This window comes from Pecten maximus, chromosome 9, assembly GCF_902652985.1.
Source record: "Pecten maximus chromosome 9, xPecMax1.1, whole genome shotgun sequence".
Classification (NCBI taxonomy): Eukaryota; Metazoa; Mollusca; class Bivalvia; order Pectinida; family Pectinidae; genus Pecten; species Pecten maximus.
This window is the reverse complement of record NC_047023.1, coordinates 44,362,117-44,386,498: the sequence shown is the minus strand read 5'-3', so window position 1 is coordinate 44,386,498 and position 24,382 is coordinate 44,362,117. Positions and strand designations below refer to the sequence as shown.

The 24,382-nt window shown below is 38.8% G+C and overlaps 1 protein-coding gene across 1 annotated transcript in view; it reads right to left on the bottom strand.

Annotated features, from left to right (window-relative positions):
- LOC117335085 (focadhesin-like) overlaps nucleotides 1-24,382 on the bottom strand; it is a 393,213-nt gene that overhangs the window by 70,054 nt on the left and 298,777 nt on the right. Inside the window, 9 exon segments of the mRNA XM_033895005.1 lie at nucleotides 6,613-6,688; nucleotides 9,958-10,016; nucleotides 11,891-12,017; nucleotides 12,352-12,560; nucleotides 13,900-14,004; nucleotides 14,472-14,738; nucleotides 15,313-15,503; nucleotides 18,821-18,908; nucleotides 21,537-21,749. Coding sequence (XP_033750896.1) covers nucleotides 6,613-6,688; nucleotides 9,958-10,016; nucleotides 11,891-12,017; nucleotides 12,352-12,560; nucleotides 13,900-14,004; nucleotides 14,472-14,738; nucleotides 15,313-15,503; nucleotides 18,821-18,908; nucleotides 21,537-21,749 — 1,335 coding nt within the window.

Genomic DNA, 24,382 nt, shown 5'->3' with positions numbered 1-24,382 from the left:
CCCTCACTGTCACCTCTACATCTAAATCTACCCTCCCTGTTACCTCTACATCTAAATCTACCCTCCCTGTTACCTCTACATCTAAATCTACCCTCCCTGTAACCTCTACATCTAAATCTACCCTCCCTGTCACCTCTACATCTAAATCTACCCTCCCTGTTACCTCTACATCTAAATCTACCCTCCCTGTTACCTCTACATCTAAATCTACCCTCCCCGTCACCTCTACATCTAAATCTACCCTCCCTGTTACCTCTACATCTAAATCTACCCTCCCTGTTACCTCTACATCTAAATCTACCCTCCCTGTCACCTCTACATCTAAATCTACCCTCACTGTTAGCTCTACATATAAATCTACCCTCCCTGTTACCTCTACATCTAAATCTACCCTCCCTGTCACCTCTACATCTAAATCTACCATCACTGTTAGCTCTACATATAAATCTACCCTCCCTGTTACCTCTACATCTAAATCTACCCTCCCTGTTACCTCTACATCTAAATCTACCCTCCCTGTTACCTCTACATCTAAATCTACCCTCCCTGTTACCTCTACATCTAAATCTACCCTCCCTGTTACCTCTACATCTAAATCTACCCTCCCTGTTACCTCTACATCTAAATCTACCCTCCCTGTTACCTCTACATCTAAATCTACCCTCCCTGTCACCTCTACATCTAAATCTACCCTCCCTGTTACCTCTACATCTAAATCTAAATCTACCCTCCCTGTTACCTCTACATCTAAATCTACCCTCCCTGTTACCTCTACATCTAAATCTACCCTCCCAGTTACCTCTACATCTAAATCTACCCTCCCTGTTACCTCTACATCTACCCTCACTGTCACCTCTACATCTAAATCTACCCTCCCTGTTACCTCTACATCTAAATCTACCCTCCCTGTCACCTCTACATCTAAATCTACCCTCCCTGTCACCTCTATATCTAAATCTACCCTCCCTGTTACATCTACATCTAAATCTACCCTCCCTGTTACCTCTACATCTAAATCTACCCTCCCTGTTACCTCTACATCTAAATCTACCCTCCCTGTCACCTCTACATCTAAATCTACCCTCCCTGTCACCTCTACATCTAAATCTACCCTCCCTGTTACATCTACATCTAAATCTACCCTCCCTGTTACCTCTACATCTAAATCTACCCTCCCTGTTACCTCTACATCTAAATCTACCCTTCCTGTTACCTCTACATCTAAATCTACCCTCCCTGTCACCTCTACATCTAAATCTACCCTCCCTGTCACCTCTACATCTAAATCTACCCTCCCTGTTACCTCTACATCTAAATCTACCCTCCCTGTTACCTCTACATCTAAATCTACCCTCCCTGTTACCTCTACATCTAAATCTACCCTCCCTGTTACCTTAACATCTAAATCTACCCTCACTGTTACCTCTACATCTAAATCTACCCTCCCTGTTACCTCTACATCTAAATCTACCCTCACTGTCACCTCTACATCTAAATCTACCCTCCCTGTTACCTCTACATCTAAATCTACCCTCCCTGTTACCTCTACATCTAAATCTACCCTCCCTGTTACCTCTATATCTTAATCTACCCTCCCTGTTACCTCTACATCTAAATCTACCCTCCCTGTTACCTCTACATCTAAATCTACCCTCCCTGTTACCTCTACATCTAAATCTACCCTCCCTGTCACCTCTACATCTAAATCTACCCTCCCTGTCACCTCTACGTCTAAATCTACCCTCCCTGTTACCTCTACATCTAAATCTACCCTCCCTGTTACCTCTACATCTAAATCTACCCTCCCTGTTACCTCTACATCTAAATCTACCCTCCCTGTTACCTCTACATCTAAATCTACCCTCCCTGTCACCTCTACATCTAAATCTACCCTCCCTGTTACCTCTACATCTAAATCTACCCTTCCTGTTACCTCTACATCTAAATCTACCATCACTGTTACCTCTACATCTAAATCTACCCTCCCTGTTACCTCTACATCTAAATCTACCCTCCCTGTTACCTTAACATCTAAATCTACCCTCACTGTTACCTCTACATCTAAATCTACCCTCCCTGTTACCTCTACATCTAAATCTACCCTCACTGTTACCTCTACATCTAAATCTACCCTCCCTGTTACCTCTACATCTAAATCTACCCTCCCTGTCACCTCTACATCTAAATCTACCATCACTGTTACCTCTACATCTAAATCTACCCTCCCTGTTACCTCTACATCTAAATCTACCCTCCCTGTTACCTCTACATCTAAATCTACCCTCCCTGTCACCTCTACATCTAAATCTGCCCTCCCTGTTACCTCTACATCTAAATCTACCCTCCCTGTTACCTCTACATCTAAATCTACCCTTCCTGTTACCTCTACATCTAAATCTAACCTCCCTGTTACATCTACATCTAAATCTACCCTCCCTGTTACCTCTACATCTAAATCTACCCTCCCTGTTACCTCTACATCTAAATCTACCCTCCCTGTTACATCTACATCTAAATCTACCCTCCCTGTTACCTCTACATCTAAATCTACCCTCCCTGTCACCTCTACGTCTAAATCTACCCTCCCTGTTACCTCTACATCTAAATCTACCCTCCCTGTTACCTCTACATCTACATCTTTTATGTCAATCTTGAAGTAAACAAGTCAACCTATCCAGTGTAATAAAACTACATGTTTCATGGACAATGAACTTCATTTAACACAAGCAACTGACTGAGATAAATTGATGAAAAAAGTTACAAATTACCAAAATCAAGTGCAGAAAATTTTCATATGACTTTAGTAAGGCTTCTATCTATTTATTTCTGAATACTTGAGATGTAAACACATTTAAATTGTTCCTAGACAGAAATCGGTGTCTATAGGCCTTCCCACATTGACAGAAAATCCAATAAAGGTTTTGTGATAAAGGGAGACCACTCTACATTGTAGGGAGGTATCAACAATCTGTCTGTCATACCTTACCAATTTTTCCATGTTAATTAATGTTTGTATTTTGAATATCACTTTTGCTTTATTTCATATACCATTTAATACTTCATTCAGTTCCATATTTATTTTGATCAAAAACTGAATAAATATTTTTTCATTTCACATTGTGTGTTTTTTTTTTTTTTACATCTTCTGGGAATATTGCACCGATTAGATTAGCAGGAAGAAGGATTTCACTGTCAGCAGAAGTGTTGGAAATGCTTTACTTTTATTCCCCTAGTGAAAAATCAATGAAATTTCACACAAATACAGTCGGACTAATCAATTTCAAATTCAATAATAAAATCAAATGGATCTGTTATAATTTTTGACAGAAATGGAAAAAAATAACCAATATCACTCAAGAAAAAGTAACAAGAGGCCAAATGAGCCTGTATTACCCGTTATTTATCTGACTTATTGTAAGTAGAAAGTGTCAGTCAAGGTCAAATACATTATTTAAGCCCAATAGTTTTACTTGCATTCAACTTTGTTAACCATACTTGTACAACATTTACTGTTGATCTAGTCCAAACTTGTACAACATTAACTGTTGATCTAGTTCAAACTTGTACATTTACTGTTGATCTAGTCCAAACTTGTACACCATTTACTGTTGATCTAACCCAAACTTGTACAACATTTACAGTTGATCTAGTCCAAACTTGTACAACATTTACAGTTGATCTAGTCCAAACTTGTACAACATTAACTGTTGATCTAGTCCAAACTTGTACAACATTAACTGTTGATCTAGTTCAAACTTGTACATTTACTGTTGATCTAGTCCAAACTTGTACAACATTTACTGTTGATCTAGCCCAAACTTGTACAACATTTACAGTTGATCTAGTCCAAACTTGTACAACATTTACTGTTGATCTAGTCCAAACTTGTACAACATTTACTGTTGATCTAGTCCAAACTTGTACATTTACTGTTGATCTGGCCCAAACTTGAACAACATTTACTGTTGATCTAGTCCAAACTTGTACAACATTTAATGTTGATCTAGTCCAAACTTGTACAACATTTACTGTTGATCTAACCCAAACTTGTACAACATTAACTGTTGATCTAGTCCAAACTTGTACAACACTTACTGTTGATCTAACCCAAACTTGTACAACATTAACTATTGATCTAGTCCAAACTTGTACAAACTATACTGTTGATCTAGTCCAAACTTGTACAACACTTACTGTTGATCTAACCCAAACTTGTACAACATTTACTGTCGATCTAGTCCAAACTTGTACAACATTTACTGTTGATCTAACCCAAACTTGTACAACATTTACTGTTGATCTAGTCCAATCCTGTACAACATTTACTGTTGATCTAGTCCAAACTTGTACAACATTTAATGTTGATCTAGTCCAAACTTGTACAACATTTACTGTTGATCTAACCCAAACTTGTACAACATTAACTGTTGATCTAGTCCAAACTTGTACAACACTTACTGTTGATCTAACCCAAACTTGTACAACATTAACTATTGATCTAGTCCAAACTTGTACAAACTATACTGTTGATCTAGTCCAAACTTGTACAACATTTACTGTTGATCTAACCCAAACTTGTACAACATTTACTGTTGATCTAGTCCAAACTTGTACAACATTTACTGTTGATCTAACCCAAACTTGTACAACATTTACTGTTGATCTAGTCCAATCCTGTACAACCTTTACTGTTGATCTAGTCCAAACTTGTACAACATTTACTGTTGATCTAACCCAAACTTGTACAACATTTACTGTTGATCTATTTGAAACTTGTACAACATTTACTGTTGATCTAGTCCAAACTTGTACAACCTTTACTGTTGATCTAACCCAAACTTGTACAACATTTACTGTCGATCTAAGTCAAACTTGTACAACATTTACTGTTGATCTAACCTAAACATGTACAACATTTACTGTCGATCTAAGTCAAACTTGTACAACATTTACTGTTGATCTAACCTAAACATGTACAACATTTACTGTCGATCTAAGTCAAACTTGTACAACATTTACTGTTGATGTAGTCTAAACTTGTACAACATTTACTGTTGATGTAGTCTAAACTTGTACAATATTTACTGTTGATCTAGTCCGAACTTGTACAACCTTGTTGGTGTGGCTTGTATTAGTATTAAATACAGTGTCTGTCACCCAGCTGATGAATGAGGTCGATGTGACTTGTGTTAGTATTAAATACAGTCTCTGTCACCCAGCTGATGAATGAGGTCGATGTGACTTGTATAAGTATTGCATACAGTCTGTATTACCCAGTTTTTTTGGCTTAGTTGTTAGAGCCAGGAATTATCAGGATGAAGATCTGGGTATGATTTCTGTCTGGGATCTTGACAGAAATGTCTTCTAACAACACCAAAGAACTTTTGGTAATTCAGGCATTTTTATGCTCAACTGCTTCCCAAGTCTAAAAGTCCATTTCCCAAATTGGCACTGTCCTTACTTACATGACACCAACTATCTGGTGTCTGACACTCTTAATTAGTAAGTATTCTACCATGTTTGCTATGTAATGCCAGTTTTGATTGGTTTAAAACCATGTATTATTTTCCAATAACCCACGCTCGTGCCAATAATACACGGTAGTGAGTCACGGCTGTTATAATTTTTAAATATTCACACATTTTATAAAAGGTTGCTATAGCCGAGTGGGCTAATGGGTTAGTCTTTCAATAAATTTGTATCTGTTAATTTGCCTGCGGCCTTCGTTATTAATTTAATTGCAAAATATCCTCGTCCTCGTTGTATATCCTGCAACAATACACGAATCATCGTTAAATATTTCTTAAATTAAGTTGAATATATCTTAAAGCAATTGGTCTATCTGGTCTTGAAAGTTTGTCCATGTCTTTCATTTGATCAAAGTTAAAACACTTCTCACAGTATGTTACTGGTCTATATCCTGACCCCAGGCTAACAGGTCATCAAGTGATTTAGAGAAATCATAGACCTGTACAGCTCTTTTGCAGAAGAGGTTATTTATAGTTCTGCATCTTATGAAGAGATGATTTTGTTGAAACATTTCATTGGGTTGACCTTTAACAGTGAGGTGACCTTCAACAATGAGATGACCTTTACACTGAAGTGACCTTTAACACTGAGGTGACCTTAAACACTGAAGTGACCTTTAACACTGAAGTGACCTTTAACACTGAAGTGACCTTTAACACTGAAGTGACCTTTACACTGAGGTGACCTCTAATACTGTAGTGACCTTAAACACTGAGGTGACCTTGACACTGAGGTGACCTTTCACATTGAGTTGACCTCTCAAATTTCTTGACTGTCCAATTTTCAAGGATTTTTCAAGTTTTCTGAGGTTTATAAAAGCATGGAAAACCTTGTAAAAATAAAAACAACCTAGGAATCAAAAGCTAAGATTAGTACATCCTCCTATGTCACAGATCAACAGTCCGTAGTATTTCACTGTCACTCAGTCACAGTAGTTCTGGTAGAGAGTGGTACTATATCATGAGTCATTTAGAAGAAATTACAGAAACAATTTTAATGCATTTCTACACTGTGACCTCAAATGTGGTCGAAGGTCACTTATCCAGATAAACTTCACATAATACAAGGACAACATCAGCTTACCTCATATTCTGCTGTCTCTTCTACCAATGATGGGACGAGGGAAAACAGTTCACAGATTTTTACAACCACAGCAGGTCTGAAATGAATGATAAAGAAATCTCAGTGGCATATACATGTACTTACTGTTCCTAAATTTACATATAGACAGGTGAGAATGTACATCACATTTAACAGTTATAAGGTGAAGATTTTATTTGGCACATACTCTATTTATAAATTCAATTTTAAATGTTCTTTTGACTCATCTTTTTTTAGCCCTAATGACTGTGATAGTGTTGATGGACTGTTCTTTTGCCTCATCTTTTTTGGTCTGATTACCTTGATAGTATTTATGGACTGTTAAGTATTCATAACTAACTAACTCAATGAAAAAATTATCTTAAATCTACGCATTATTTGCCTTCAAAATTTTGAAGCCTTTACAGTTAGATCTACTATGAAAACATCTATACTTTATGTACAATTAATGTATAATTGAAAATTTTTAAATTTTTTTAGTTAGATTTTCTTATGAATTGGAAACATTTGTGTCATTTGTTGTATATGCAAATTTTCTGAAATGCTGTAATATTTAAAAAAAAAATGGATCCCAGAGGGATCTTGGTGCCCACCATTTAATGATCTCTAACAGTCCTATGGAATGTGATCTCATCTCTATATCCCCCTTCATGCCCCTCTTCCTGTTAAACATTTGATAACATGACAAACCTACAGATGAAGCTTAAAGAAGATCTCAGAAGGACTTTCTGACAATTATGAATAACAAATATAAACTGTCAAATCCAAGAATGCTGCTGTTTGGTGATTTTGCTTCCCCAATCCAACTACTGACCAAGGGCAACTAACCTTTGAAATATGAGAAATATCCCTCAAGCACTTTTCAAGAAATAGTGATAACAAGCTTTGTTTATGGACAGACGGTGTGAAAAAAAGTAGCAGTTGCTCTATAAACATATTTTGAAATTTTACCATAATAACTTGAAATGCCACCTTCAAATTAGTTTTTTGGAGAAATTTTTTTTAAGTTTTTATTGTGTATTAAAAATAAAAGATAGACAAATAAAGTGTTTCTGATTCATAACTCTTGTGATATCATTTGTTAGCGAGGTTAAAAGTATCATCAAAATCAACCTTTGCTGTAAGTGTTGGTTATAAGTTTCCTGTTCACTAGGTAAGGATGTCATTTCATTCTCACACAACTATCAAGTTCGCGAGAACAGATATCGTTGGTCCCTATGCATACATGCCATACCTCCCGGCGTGAGACAAAATCTCCCTTATTTTCAAGTCATTTATTTCCTCCCGGCAGGAGAGCCAAAATTCCCGTATTTTGTAATTCCCTCCGGTATTTTTGCCGACGCCATTTTTGTTTACAATTCAGTCTTTTTCTCGCGAGATTTGGCTAAATTTAGCGATCACGTGATCCATCTGTTCACGTGATCACTCAATCAAAATGGCGCCTGTTTGACACGGCTTTCACACGAAGCTCTGGCTAGTGTAATGTTTGCGCTAGAATATCTATCACCATGAAATAAAGGCAAGTCGTTTACAAACAACTTTAACCCCCTTAGCTAACAGACTTGAATCATGGTTTGTTTTCTTTTAGGACCATACTTTGATGATGATAATTGATACAGAGTCTCAGTCTGGTCAGACGCAAAATCACACGTGTTTTTCATTTACCATGTGTATCGTTGATCAGTGATAGCAAGATGAAATCCGATATTTTCTTTTAGAAAACTATCAAAATTAGCACATCTGTTGGTCGTTACAAAGTGGTCAATCATGGTGTTTACAATGACTGTACAGTCCATGACAGAGACAATATACAAAATCTAGAATGAACGTGATAAGATTTACTGCAGTCTCCTAACATTAACATCTTCCGTTCTCATAATTTCATGTATACACTTGCACACTTGGAATATTTTTATATCTAAATGGTCCAACATAAGGTATCCCACAGGACATTTCATGGTGATTTTTACAACTGATGTGTTCCCTCAGAGTGGATCAAGCTTTCTATTTTTAAGAAAATCCAAACTGATAAATGAATAACTTGCTTGTCTTAATCTTTAGCTACATGTAATTATAATATACCCTTTTCAAATGCTGTTATGCAATATGCATAAAGCTGTGAAACTTTTTGTGTTGCATAAAAAAAATCGGAAAAAAAATTCATATCATCAGAATCTGAATGTATACTTATTGCATTTTTTACCTTATACAACTTTTTGTTGTTTGCATATACAATATGATTAATATCTAAAATAAATACAAATATTCTTTATCACTTTCAAAATTAGTTAATTGCTAAAAAATTGAGTAAAAATGTTGATATTTATGTCGCGCACAAATCTCCCTTATTTTAGGCAAAATTCCCTTAAAATAATCATCAATCTCCCTTATTGGTCTCCCAAAAATATGGCATGTATGCCTATGGTAGACTAACACTGAAGTACATTTGAAACGGAGTGATTGTTCGACAAATGTCAGCCTGGCTTCTACAATAAAATCCAATCTGTATGTCCCTCGTCACCAGCTATTTATCTAGACCAAAGTGTTCAATAGGTTTCCTCGAATCCTTACAAAAAGCCTTGGAAATGTTTGATGGATTTTTCCGGAATACATGATTTTCTCTTTTGTTCTGACTTTTCAACCAACATATTTCATTGATTGAATTCAAATTAAATGAAATTGTATACGCCTGTTGGGTTAATGTTTTGGTGTGAGTTTGATCAGTGGTCTACAGTTTAGTCAGATCATGTGTGGTTGTCTTTATTTCTTTACATGGCTGTTCATGTGGGGTCTAACAAGGACAAAAGTGATTTAACTTTGGAAAATAATTTCTATTTTGTGAAATTTTGGACGTGCTTGGGACAATATAGAATTAATTTCTGGCAATGATTTCTTTTCACAAATATTTCTTATCCATATTGCACATAAGTCAAAGAATACTTTAAATATCAAACTAACAAAACAATCATTTGATAGGGCCAGAAATATAAGTCTACGCTGACTGGCAATTTCGTAGGGTCTAGAAGCAAGAGCTATTTTTGGCTGATTTAACGAATTAAAAGAAATGTTTACATTATACAGATATATTTCTATAGCTGATGGGTATAACTGCAGTAAGACTCCTTGATCATCATATATACTAGGTATTCTTTCAAGCATGAAATATCAGACATCTTTTTTGTCTTTAAACTTCCAATATTTTGATACTTGAGATAAAAAAATGATTTCACAGCTATCTTTTCTATGGCTGCAAAATCCCTGAAAAATGCGAAATGCCAAAATATAAATTGAAGAAAAGAAAATGATTAGGAGAGATGTGTTTCGTACCGAGAATCCCGGACAAGACTGTCAGCAAGCACGGACCAGGCAGACAGGATGTTAATAACCTGAGGAAAGATAGAAAATAAGGAATGTGTCAAGAGGTGGAAAGAAATGACCAGGAAATAATGGCAGTCAGACATATTGGCTGCATCATAGACATTTTTAATAACTTGATAGATTAAAAACATTAGAAATATGATTAAACGACAAAAAGAAACATTGCCTTAAATGTGAGGTTAATTGCCAATGCTTGTTGGTAAACATTTTAAAAAAGTGTATTTCAAACCAAATATATAAGGTCTTAAATCAGTTTCTATTGAATTTTTATAAAATGTATTTTATGAACTTTAAAATAACAGATGAGATAATGAAAATAAGATATCTTGTTTTTTTATGCTGCTACTGAATAAATGGCACATTTTGTAATTTAGATAAAACAAGAGGCCCAGGGGCCTTAACAGTCATCTGACTCTAAAGACCCTTGTACAATTGTAGCATACATACTCAGTAGCAAGTATAGTGGCACACTAATGGTCATGACGGCCATTGTGGATTTTGGACAGAGCAGAAAATAAACAACACTTGGTAAGGATCATCTCAGGATCATTTTAGGTAAGTAAGAGCTGAATCCCACTGGTAGAACTTGAGATGAAATTTGAAATAGGTGTTGTTCAGGAAAACCATGATTGCGCAATAATGTTACAAAATGGCTGTGTGGCTGCCATGTCAAAGTTTTTACGAGGCCGAAAAATAACAACACTTTGTTGGCTCCCCTTCCTTAACATCCTCACCAATTTCCTGTTCAATGGCACGAGTGGAACTGGAGAAGAAGTTTAAAATGTTTTTCAAGACGGCGGTCATGGTGGCCATCTTGGATTCAGACAGACCCGAAAAATAACAACACTTAGTCAGGATTATTTTAGGGTTATTTCAGGTAAGTTAGTGCTGAATCCCAACAGTGGAACTTGAGAAGAAGTTTGAAATAGGTCACAGTTGTTCAGGAAAACCATGATTGCGCAATCAGTTTTTATGATGCAGAAAAATAACAACACTTTTTTGTTGGCTCCTCTTCCTTAACATCGTCACCAATTTCCTGTTCAATGGCACGAGTGGAACTGGAGAAGAAGTTTGAAATATGTTTTTCAAGATGGCGGCAATGGCGGCTATTTTGGATTTCGGATCAGTCTCAAAAATAACAACACTTGGTCAGGATCATCTCAGGATCATTTCAGGCAAGTTTCAGCTCAATAGCACTGGTGTAACTTGGGAAGAAATTAAAAATGTGTTTTTCAAGATGGCGGCCATCGCGGCCATCATGGATTTCAGACCACTCCGAAAAATAACCATACTTGGTCGGGATCATCCCGGGATCATTTCAGGCAAGTTTCAGCTGAATAGCACTGGTGGAATTTGAGAAAAAGTTCAAAATGTTTTTTTCAAGATGGCAGCTATGGCGGCCATCTTGGATTTGGGAACGACCCGAAAAATAACAACACTTGGTCAGGATCATCTCAGGATCACTTCTGGCAAGTTTCAACTCAATCCTACTGGTGGAACTTGAGAAGAAGTTTGAAATGTGAAAAGTTTACGGATGGCGCATGGCACACGACGAGGGACAGAGCACAATGGCTATATAAAAGGGATATAGCACGTACGTATAAATGAGGTAAATTTTGGTGTAATGTTGTTTGTGACAAAACAATAGGTCACATTACATGTTGTTAAATCTGACACAAACAATAAGAATCACTTTATATATTTCTCTTATTAGAAAAGAATATTTCAATTTCTTCTTTTTACAATTTGTTTACTATATTATTCTCCTATATTATCAAGTTATAAAAATAGCATTTGAAACGTTATCTATGAAAATGAACCTGCCAATCTTTTGCAGTATACAATGACAGATATAATAGGGTTGGCCTTATAAAGTGGCTACCTCTGCTTCACACAGGAAGTACAATCCTTCTAGAGCTAGGGAGGACACCGCAGCCTCCTCCTCTCTCGTACACTGGCTGAGGATGTCCGATAACGGAACGAGCATATCTGAGCCATGTTGTTCTGGTCTGTAAAATACAACTTATCATTAACAACTTACCACGTGATTCAACACCATCTGTATATATCTTAATTTACATATTAACCATTTTTTAATAATTTAACCTTGATTTGATAGACATTAACCTTTTTTCTGATAATTCAATCTTGATTTGCACATTCATTAACATTTATTTGATAATTTAACCTTGATTTGCACATTCATTAACATTTAAAGGTAATTATTACCTACCTAACATTATATAACAGCAACCTTTATCAACATATTTAACATAATCACCAAAACTGCATGCTGATCTATAAAATTTGAATATTCATCAACCAATTTACATATTTACCTACCTTAATTTGCATACATCTCTGATGGCCTTGGCCTTGGAAAGTAACACTTCCAGAGAATCAGAGGATCCTTTATTTGTTTCCATTAGCAACTGTGGAAAACACCGGTCCTGGATCTTCCATAAATCTGTTAACATCTGCAGGTAAAGGCCCCTCATAGCCGGAAAAGTACCAAAGGACTGAATGGTTCTCAGGATAGGTCCAACACACACCTGGTAATATATACATCATAGTATACAAGGATAGGTCCAACACACACCTGGTAATATATACATCATAGTATACAAGGATAGGTCCAACACCCACCTGGTAATATATACATCATAGTATACAAGGATAGGTCCAACACACACCTGGTAATATATACATCAACATAGTATACAAGGATAGGTCCAATACACACCTGGTAATATATACATCATAGTATACAAGGATAGGTCCAACACACACCTGGTACATGTAATATATACATCATAGTATACAAGGATAGGTCCAACACACACCTGGTAATATATACATCATAGTATACAAGGATAGGTCCAATACACACCTGGTAATATATGCATCATAGTATACAAGGATAGGTCCAATACACACCTGGTAATATATACATCATCATAGTATACAAGGATAGGTCCAACACACACCTGTGTGGTCAGGCAGGTGATCAGAGTACACGGGGAACCTGTGTGGTCGGGCAGGTGATCAGAGTACCCGGGAAAACCTGTGTGGTCGGGCAGGTGATCAGAGTACCCGGGGAAAACCTGTGTGGTCGGACAGGTGATCAGAGTACCCGGGAAAACCTGTGTGGTCGGGCAGGTGATCAGAGTACCCAGGGAAAACCTGTGTGGTCCGACAGGTGATCAGAGTACCCGGGAAAACCTGTGTGGTCGGATAGGTGATCAGAGTACACGGGAAAACCTGTGTGGTCGGACAGGTGATCAGACCCCGGGGAAAACCTGTGTGGTCTGACAGGTGATCAGAGTACCCGGGGAATACCTGTGTGGTCGGACAGGTGATCAGACCCCGGGGAATACCTGTGTGGTCCGACAGGTGATCAGAGTACCCAGGGAAAACCTGTGTGGTCCGACAGGTGATCAGAGTACACGGGGAAAACCTGTGTGGTCGGACAGGTAATCAGAGTACCCAGGGAAAACCTGTGTGGTCGGACAGGTGATCAGAGTACCCGGGGAAAACCTGTGTGGTCGGACAGGTGATCAGAGTACCTGGGAAAACATGTGTGGTCCGACAGGTGATCAGAGCCCGGGGAAAACCTGTGTGGTCCGACAGGTGATCAGAGTACCCGGGGAAAACCTGTGTGGTCCGACAGGTGATCAGAGTACTCGGGGAAAACCTGTGTGGTCCGACAGGTGATCAGAGTACCCGGGGAAAACCTGTGTGGTCCGACAGGTGATCAGAGTACTCGGGGAAAACCTGTGTGGTCCGACAGGTGATCAGAGTACCCGGGGAAAACCTGTGTGGTCGGGCAGGTGATCAGAGTGTTACCACTGCACTACCCAGCCACACAAAAATAAAAGCACTGAGATGTACCTTGTGTGTAGCAAGCTTTGGTATGGTCATCATGATTTCAAATCGGACAGACGGAGTGCTCTCCCTTCTTAACTGGTACAGCATCAGAGGAAGAAACCAAGGAGCCTGTGGAAAGTTAAAGGGCAGATTGAGGATTTTTGATTTACAAAGCTTTAATCTTAGTTTTTTTCATTCTTTGAAGAATGTCAAAAGAATAATTGATTTCCAATATTTTTTGAACATATGAATTATAGTTTAGCCTAAACGACCTCTCAATTTGATTACAATCTTGTACACTTCACTCCTCAGTGTACAGGCTTCGGTCATTTGTCTGATGAAAGTGACAGAGTGTTGATTAATAATAAAACATCACGATGCATAAAAATCTTATTTAAAATGTCTATTGACATACTACATACTTGTTAGCCTAAGAAAATGCTTAATAACACTCTCTGTTTATCTTGACTTGTCTGCTTGTTACCAGGTTCTATAGTATTTGTTAGTACTAGTACCTCAAACCACATTTGTCATCAAATTTTAAGGGAGATAACTCTAACAAATGGTTAACAAGACAGCTGTAATACTGGGCCTACCTGAGTGCTGTCTTGATTGGCTATCAGGGTCAACGTCTTAAGGGCCAGACTGGCCTCCTCTTCACTCCTGCTCATGGTAAACAATGCAGAAACTAGGTTCGTCAATGAAAATGGGATGCAATTGGTCAGTTTTAGTGATGACATCAGACTGTCCATCCACGACACAGCTTGATCGGACTGAATTGAGAAGACTGTTGTCCAGTTGACAAAGTTTTGATCCTCATAACTAGCTGTGGTCATCCCAACCCTCCTGTCTCGCTGTAGTGTCTGTGGATGTAGAGACATAGAATACACAATTGATTCCCTTGTGGCCAATACTTCAATAGACATTCAGATTTAAGACAGTTCAATGTCTGAAAGTGATTTTCACTTTACCTACACACATCTGAGAGGAATGGTTAGATAAGTAATATAAATATACATTCAGGACCAACATAGATCGCAAGTCTCCTAAGGATCAACATTACATATTACCAACCATGGGCCAGTATAGGGTACATCAAAACAATACCCATTGTCTAAGGCATGTATGGGCCCAGGTTCAATAGAACAATACCCATTGTCTGAGGCATTTAAGGGCCCCGGGCTCATTAGAACAATACCCATTGTAAATATATATCAAATTTTGGTTTCAGTGAATGTATTTCAGACATCCCTATGGAGTTTGTTTGAACAGCATTTCTTTTCTGGTAGTAATCAATCTATATAACAAATTTTGCCAGGAGTATTCTGAGGTCTTCATTTACATTATAGCTATATATTCCTCACTGTCATGTGAACTTAATTAATAATTCATTTTCTGTCTTGCAGACTTAACTTTCTTGATACCTAAACATCTTACCATTTCATTAGAAACGGCTCTTCCCTTCTCAATGTTTAGAATGATGTCCCCTGCCAAGCTGTGAAGGATACCCAGCTGTCGACCAATCAACTCAGACCTGGGTGTGGCCAGAATCTGGAGCATGGGCAGTATCAACATCCTGGCTCCCACTGGACTGATATCACTGCTATCTGTCTCCAGGACCTGCTTACCTTCAAAGGGAAATTAAATATTCTTTGGAACATTTAATTGGGAGGAAAATGTATCAGACACTAATGAAGCTGTAAAGTGTATGGATGTAGTGTTATTTTATGGTAGTCAATGGTTGCTTTTCATTATCTGCTATTTTAAAGTTTGGTTTGGTTTGTTTCTGTTTAACGTCCTATTAACAGCCAGGGTCATTTAAGGACGTGCCAGGTTTTGGAGGTGGAGGAAAGCCGGAGTACCCGGAGAAAAAACAACGGCCTACGGTCAGTACCTGGCAACTGCCCCACGTAGGTTTCGAACTCGCAACCCAGAGGTCAACAGGAGGGCTAGTGTTAAAGTGTCGGGACACCTTAACCACTCGGCCACCGCGGCCCCCCAGAGGTGGAAGGCTAGTGATAAAGTGTCGGGACACCTTAACCACTCGGCCACCGCGGCCCCACCCAGAGGTGGAAGGCTAGTGATAAAGTGTCGGGACATCTTAACCACTCGGCCACCCCGGCCCAGAGGTGAAGGGCTAGTGATAAAGTGTCGGGACACCTTAACCACTCGGCCACCGCGGCCCCACCCAGAGGTGGAGGGCTAGTGATAAAGTGTCGGGACACCTTAACCACTCGGCCACCCCGGCCCAGAGGTGAAGGGCTAGTGATAAAGTGTCGGGACACCTTAACCACTCGGCCACCGCGACCCCTGCTATTTTAAAGAATAGAATCGACAACAACAGATGTAACCTCAAAACAAGAGGCCCAGGGGCCTTAACGGTCATCTGACTCTAAATTAAAACCCTTATATTATTGTAGTATGCATTCTCTGTAGCAAGTATATAATGGCACTGTTGGCCATGGTGGCCATCTTGGATTTCTGACCGACCCAATAAATAATAACACTTGGTCTGGACCATCTAAGGATAATTTCTGGTAAGTTAGAGCTGAATCCCACGGTGTGGAATTTGAGAAGAAGTTTGAAATAGGTGTTGTTCAGGAAAACCATGATTGCGCAATCATGTTACAAAATGGCCGCCATTGCTGCCATGCCAAAGTTTTTACGAGGCCAAAAAAATAACAACACTCAGTTTGCCCTCCTTCCTTAACATCCTCACCAATTTCGAGCTCAATGGCACCAGTGGAACTGGAGAAGAAGTTTAAAATGTGTTTTTTAAGATGGCGGATATGGTGGCCATCTTGCATTTCAGACCAATCTAAAAAATAACAATACTTGGTCGGGATTATCTCAGAAACATTTCAGGCAAGTTTCAGCCCAACAGCACAGGTGGAACTTGACAAAAAGTTTAAAATGTGTTTTTGAAAATAGTGGTTATGGTGGCCATCTTGGATTTCGGCCCAACCCGAAAAATAACAACACTTGGTCGGGATCAAATCAGGATCATTTCAGGCAATTTTTAGCTCAATAGCACTGGTGGAACTTGGGAAGAAGTTTAAAATGTGTTTTTCAGGATGGCGGCTATGTCGGCCATCTTGGATTTCGAATCGGCCCAAAAAATAACAACACTTGGTGGGGATCATCTCAGGATCATTTCTGGCAAGTATCAGCCCAACAGCACTGGAAGAACTTGAGAAGAAGTTTAAAATGTGTTTTTCAAGATGGCGGCTATGGCGGCCATCTTGGATTTCGGACCGACCCGAAAAATAACAACACTTGGTCGGGATCATCTCAGGATCATTTCAGGCAAGTTTCAGCCCAACAGCACTGGTGGAACTTGAGAAGAAGTTTAAAATGTGTTTTCAAAATGGCGGCTATGGCGGCCATCTTGGATTTCGGACTGACCCGAAAAATAACAACACTTGGTCAGGACCATCTCAGGATCATTTCAGGCAAGTTTCAGCTTAATCCCACTGGTGGAACTTGAGAAGAAGATTGAAATGTGAAAAGTTTACGCACGGCGGACGGCGGACGGCGCACGGCGCACGGCGGACGGCGCACGACGACGGACGAAGCATGATGACTATAGGTCATCCTGACCCTTCGGGTCAGATGACCTAATAAAACAGTTATCGCTGACCTTTATCCAAGACATTTTGACCCGAAAAGAAATACCAAGCAAGCAATTCTAAATGAGAAGCAGTGTATGAAGGTTGAGCTTGATTGGTCCACTTTTTGAGTTATTGTCAAGAAAACCAATTTTCTACTTATAGTCACCTTGACCTTTGAACTTTTGACCCAAAGAGTAAATCTTAAAAAGAAGTCCTAATAAGGGAGAAAACCAAATTTCTATGTATAAGTAAGCTATCCTGAAATTAGATTTTTTTGACCCATAAAGAAATCCAAAGCATGCTCTTAAAGCACTCTTGATGAGGAAGCAGTCCGTGAAGAATGAGCATAACAGGTCCACTTGAACTTGGGTTTTTGTCTGGTAATCATTTTCTATTTTAGTGACAGTGTCCATGACCTTTGAATTTTTTACCCAAAAAGAAATCCAAAGCATGTTAAAGTACTGTTGATGAGGAAGCAGTGTATGAGGATTGTAAAAAGGTCCACTTAAACTGGAGTTATTATCTGGTTACCAATTTTCTATTATAGTGTCAGTGACAATGATCTGAAAAAAAATCCCAACTTAGCACTCTGATGAGGAAGCAGTTTGTGTAATTGGAGTCTGATCAGTTCGCGTGAACTTGAGTTATTGTCCGGAAATGGTGGTGCAGATGGAAGTACTTACAATTTCCCTTCTAATCTCAGGGGGATGATTAACACAGGAAAGTATGGCCTAGCTCATAATTTCTGAGAAAAATACATCTTTTTTGTTTCTTTTTTATGTTATTTTGTAATATTGTAAAGATTTAAACAATGAAAAATTCAAATAGACCATACCAAAGACTACCAAACACCACTTACAATTATAATCATGTTTAAATACAGTTAAATAGTTCACACAAATTAAGTTTCATTTATAAATGAGAAAATGTCTTAAAAACAAATCTTTTATTTCTAATTTGAAAATCTTTCAATAACAAGAGGCCTAATGGGTCTGCGTTGTACACATGGTATCACGTAGTAAAGAGTTGATGATGTTCTGCTTTTCAGTTGATCAAAAGAATTTGATTCTCGATCTTTCAGTTAACCAGAGAAAATCCTTTGAATGTTTAAACAAATTTGACTCCTGTAAACCTGAATAGGGGTCAAAGTAATTTCCTTTTGCAAACTTTATGTGGCTTCATCTAAGGAACCTAACAGGCAAATATCATGATTCTATGCCTTTTGGTTTTAATAAGTTGTTTATAAGAAAAAAGTTGACACAAGATTGACAATGAATGCACCAATCACACATAAGCTTACTTGGCCCTTTAGGCGAGGTGTGGTAAAAACTTACAGAGAATGAGCAGGGACAGCACCTGATCAATGGAGCAGGAAAGAAGTGTGGTTGCCATAGTGATCAAATTTTGGTCAGTAGCCATAACCTAAAAAAGAGAAAATCAGTAGACAGGACTTGTGGTGATGCCTCACCATTGAGTACAAGTTATGACTGATAAGGAGTCAATTTCTATATCCATAATTTATCATCAAATAAATATACCCTCCACTAGTGTAAAAGTTTATAGTACTGTATTTATCCTCAAGTAAGCCCCCTCCCATAGTGTAAAAGTTTATAGTACTGTATTTATCCTAAAACAAGCCCCCTCCCATAGTGTAAAAGTTTAGTACTGTATTTATCCTCAAACAAGCCCCCTCCCATAGTGTAAAAGTTTATAGTACAGTATTTATCCTCAAACAAGCCCCCTCCACTAGTGTAAAAGTTTAGTACTGTATTTATCCTCAAACAAGCCCCCTCCCATAGTGTAAAAGTTTAGTACTGTATTTATCCTCAAGTAAGCCCCCTCCCCTAGTGTAAAAGTTTAGTACTGTATTTATCCTCAGATAAGCCCCCTCCCCTAGTGTAAAAGTTTAGTACTGTATTTATCCTCAAACAAGCCCCCTCCCATAGTGTAAAAGTTTAGTACTGTATTTATCCTCAAACAAGCCCCCTCCCATAGTGTAAAAGTTTATAGTACTGTATTTATCCTAAAACAAGCCCCCTCCCATAGTGTAAAAGTTTAGTACTGTATTTATCCTCAAACAAGCCCCCTCCCATAGTGTAAAAGTTTATAGTACAGTATTTATCCTCAAACAAGCCCCCTCCACTAGTGTAAAAGTTTAGTACTGTATTTATCCTCAAACAAGCCCCCTCCCATAGTGTAAAAGTTTAGTACTGTATTTATCCTCAAGTAAGCCCCCTCCCCTAGTGTAAAAGTTTAGTACTGTATTTATCCTCAGATAAGCCCCCTCCCCTAGTGTAAAAGTTTAGTACTGTATTTATCCTCAAACAAGCCCCCTCCCATAGTGTAAAAGTTTAGTACTGTATTTATCCTCAAACAAGCCCCCTCCCATAGTGTAAAAGTTTTGTATTAATTTTTGGGGAGGGCTAATATTTGTGAACCATATATATTCTTATTTATATTTTAAAATTTAAACAAGAGGCCCAGAGGGTCTGCATCAGTCACCTGGTTTTATTGCTCAATTTTTTTATGTTGAACAATGTTATATTTGGTTATGGGGTGGGAATCTCATCTATTTCAAAGATATAACCCAGAGACAAAGTCCAAAGACCCCAGGGATTGTTTATACAACATGATTGTGTTTAAAGGAACTAAGTACCTTGGGGTACCAACGGTCATAACAAAAACATCTACTTAACCAACAGACTAGTTGACAATAAAAGTCACTTGTCCGACAGTAAAATCTGCCCGTCTGAGGACTAAAAAGTCACTTGTTCGACAGTAAAATCTGCCCGTCTGAGGACTAAAAAGTCACTTGTCCGACAGTAAAATCTGCTCGTCTGAGGACTAAAAAGTCACTTGTCTGACAGTAAAATCTGCCCGTCTGAGGACTAAAAAGTCACTTGTCTGACAGTAAAATCTGCCCGTCTGAGGAATAAAAAGTCACTTGTCTGACAGTAAAATCTGCTCGTCTGAGGACTAAAAAGTCTCTTGTCTGACAGTAAAATCTGCTTGTCTGAGGACTAAAAAGTCACTTGTCTGACAGTAAAATCTGCCCGTCTGAGGAATAAAAAGTCTCTTGTCCGACAGTAAAATCTGCTTGTCTGAGGACTAAAAAGTCACTTGTCTGACAGTAAAATCTGCCCGTCTGAAGACTAAAAAGTCACTTGTCTGACAGTAAAATCTGCTTGTCTGAGGACTAAAAAGTCACTTGTCTGACAGTAAAATCTGCTCGTCTGAGGACTAAAAAGTCACTTGTCCGACAGTAAAATCTGCTCGTCTGAAGACTAAAAAGTCACTTGTCCGACAGTAAAATCTGCTTGTCTGAGGACTAAAAAGTCACTTGTCCGACAGTAAAATCTGCTTGTCTGAGGACTAAAAAGTCACTTGTCTGACAGTAAAATCTGCCCGTCTGAGGACTAAAAAGTCACTTGTCCGACAGTAAAATCTGCTCGTCTGAGGACTAAAAAGTCACTTGTCCGACAGTAAAATCTGCTCGTCTGAAGACTAAAAAGTCACTTGTCCGACAGTAAAATCTGCTTGTCTGAGGACTAAAAAGTCACTTGTCCGACAGTAAAATCTGCTTGTCTGAGGACTAAAAAGTCACTTGTCTGACAGTAAAATCTGCCCGTCTGAAGACTAAAAAGTCACTTGTCTGACAGTAAAATCTGCCCGTCTGAAGACTAAAATGTCACTTGTCCAACAGTAAAATCTGCCCGTCTGAAGACTAAAATGTCACTTGTCCAACAGTAAAATCTGCTCGTCTGAGGACTAAAAAGTCACTTGTTCGACAGTAAAATCTGCTCGTCTGAGGACTAAAAAGTCACTTGTCCAACAGTAAAATCTGCTCGTCTGAAGACTAAAAAGTCACTTGTCTGACAGTAAAATCTGTGCCGTCTGAGGACTAGGGAACGGGTACTTTTGTCAGGCCCTGGTAGGCATTAGGTAATTGACTTCACCGTATTCTAATTAACTTGATTCTATAATATGTAATCATCTATCACATAAGTAATATTTCTCTATAATGTTATTATTATATCATCCTTTATCTACCTCTGGAAAAGAAGATGCCACTTTCCTCAGAGCGTCCATCAATGATGTGACTCCTTGGCCTTTTAGCGTCCCCTGGTGGTGAAGAGATAAACCAAACTCTGCTAAGATCCGTAACTCTGTTTGACATTTATCAACTCCGGGATAACCTAAGCATTTCAGTACTATCTCCGTCACAAACTGGCTGGTCTGGGCGAGGTCGCGAGATTCACAAATCTGGAAGAAAAGATATCAAATGACTTCCACACTTGTCAAACTTACTTTTAATGAACATTTACCTCGAATTTAATCTTTCCATCAAAAGAAAATGGAAGGTCAATAAAAAGCCAGGACAGAACAGATTTGTAGATCATAGTTGGTAACAGAAGGATTGGTGTAAATCAAAACGATTCTAAATCAAAACTGATGACATTACATGTGATGGTATACTATAGTGAACAAGAGGCCCAGGGGCCTTAACGGTCATCTGACTCTAAATTAAAACCCTTATATTATTGTAGTATGCATTCTCTGTAGCAAGTATATAGTGGCACTGTTGGCCATGGTGGCCATCTTGGATTTCTGAACAACCCAATAAATAACAACACTTGGTGTGGACCATCTCAGGATCATTTCTGGTAAGTTAGAGCTGAATCCCACCGGTGGAATTTGAGAAAAAGTTTGAAATAGGTGTTGTTCAGGAAAACCATGATTGCGCAATCATGTTACAAAATGGCCGCCATTGCTGCCATGTCAAAGTTTTTACAAGGCCAAAAAAATAACAACACTTTGTTGGCCCTGCTTCCTTAACATCTTCACCAATTTCCAGCTCAATGGCACCAGTGGAACTGGAGAAGAAGTATAAAATGTGTTTTTCAAGATGGCTGTCATGGCAGCCATCTTGGATTTCTGGCCGACCCGATAAATAGCTACACTTGGTAAGGACCATCTCAGGATCATTTCTGGTAAGTTAGAGCTGAATTCCACCAGTGGAATTTGAGAAGAAGTTTGAAATAGGTGTTGTTCAGGAAAACCATGATTGCGCAATCTTGTTACAGAATGGCCGCCATATTGCTGCCATGTCAAAGTTTTTACGAGGCCAAAAAAAAACCCACTATGTTGGCTCGCCTTCCTTGACATCCTCATCCATTCCCAGCTCAAAGGCACCAATGAACCTGGAGAAGAAGTTTAAAATGTGTTTTTCAAGATGGTGGTTATGGTGGCCATCTTGGATTTCGGACCGACCCGAAAAATAACAAAAATAACAACACTTGGTCGGGATCATATCAGGATCATCTCAGGCAAGTTTCAGCTCAATAGCACTGATGGAACTTGAGAAGAAGTTTAAAATGTGTTTTTCAAGATGGCGGCTATGGCGGCCATCTTGGATTTCGGACCGACCCGAAAATAACAACACTTAGTCGAGATCATATCAGGATCATTTCAGGCAGGTTTAAGCTCAATAGCACTCGTAGAACTTGAGAAGAAGTTTAAAATGTGTTTTTCAAGATGGCGGCTATGGCGGCCATCTTGGATTTCGGACTGATCTAAAAAATAACAACACTTGGTCGGGATCATATCAGGATCATTTCAGGCAAGTTTCAGCTCAATAGCACTGGTGAAACTTGAGAAGAAGCTTTAAATGTGTTTTTCAAGATGGCGGCTATGGCGGCCATCTTGGATTTCGGACTGATCTAAAAAATAACAACACTTGGTCGGGATCATATCAGTATCATTTCAGGCAAGTTTCAGCTCAATAGCACTGGTGAAACTTGAGAAGAAGCTTTAAATGTGTTTTTCAAGATGGCGGCTATGGCGGCCATCTTGGATTTCGGACCGACCCGAAAAATAACAACACTTGGTCGGGATCATATCAGGATCATCTCAGGCAAGTTTCAACTCAAAAGCACTGGTGGAACTTGAGAAGAAGTTTAAAATGTGTTTTTCAAGATGCCGGCTATGGCGGCCATCTTGGATTTCGGACCGACCCGAAAAATAACAACACATGGTCGGGATCATATCAGGATCATTTCAGGCAAGTTTCAGCTCAATAGCACTGGTGGAAGTTGAGAAGAAGTCTAAAATGTGTTTTTCAAGATGGCGGCTATGGCGGCCATCTTGGATTTCGGACTGATCTAAAAAATAACAACACTTGGTCGGGATCATATCAGGATCATTTCAGGCAAGTTTCAGCTCAATAGCACTGGTGAAACTTGAGAAGAAGTTTTAAATGTGTTTTTCAAGATGGCGGCTATGGCGGCCATCTTGGATTTCGGACCGACCCGAAAAATAACAACACTTGGTCGGGATCATATCAGGATCATCTCAGGCAAGTTTCAACTCAATAGCACTGGTGGAACTTGAGAAGAAGTTTAAAATGTGTTTTTCAAGATGGCGGCTATGGCGGCCATCTTGGATTTCGGACCGACCCGAAAAATAACAACACTTGGTCGGGATCATATCAGGATCATTTCAGGCAAGTTTCAGCTCAATAGCACTGGTGAAACTTGAGAAGAAAATTTAAATGTGTTTTTCAAGATGGCGGCTATGGCGGCCATCTTGGATTTCAGACCGACCCGAAAAATAACAACACTTTGTCGGGATCATCTCAGGATCATTTCTGGCAAGTTTCAGCCCAACAGCAGTGGTGGAACTTGAGAAGAAGTTTAAAATGTGTTTTCAAAATGGCGGCTATGGCGGCCATCTTGGATTTCGGACCAACCCGAAAAATAACAACACTTGGTCAGGACCATCTCAGGATCATTTCTGGCAAGTTTCATGTGAATCCCACTTGTGGAACTTGAGAAGAAGATTGAAATGTGAAAAGTTTACGGACGGCGGACGGCGCACGGCGGACGACGACGGACGAA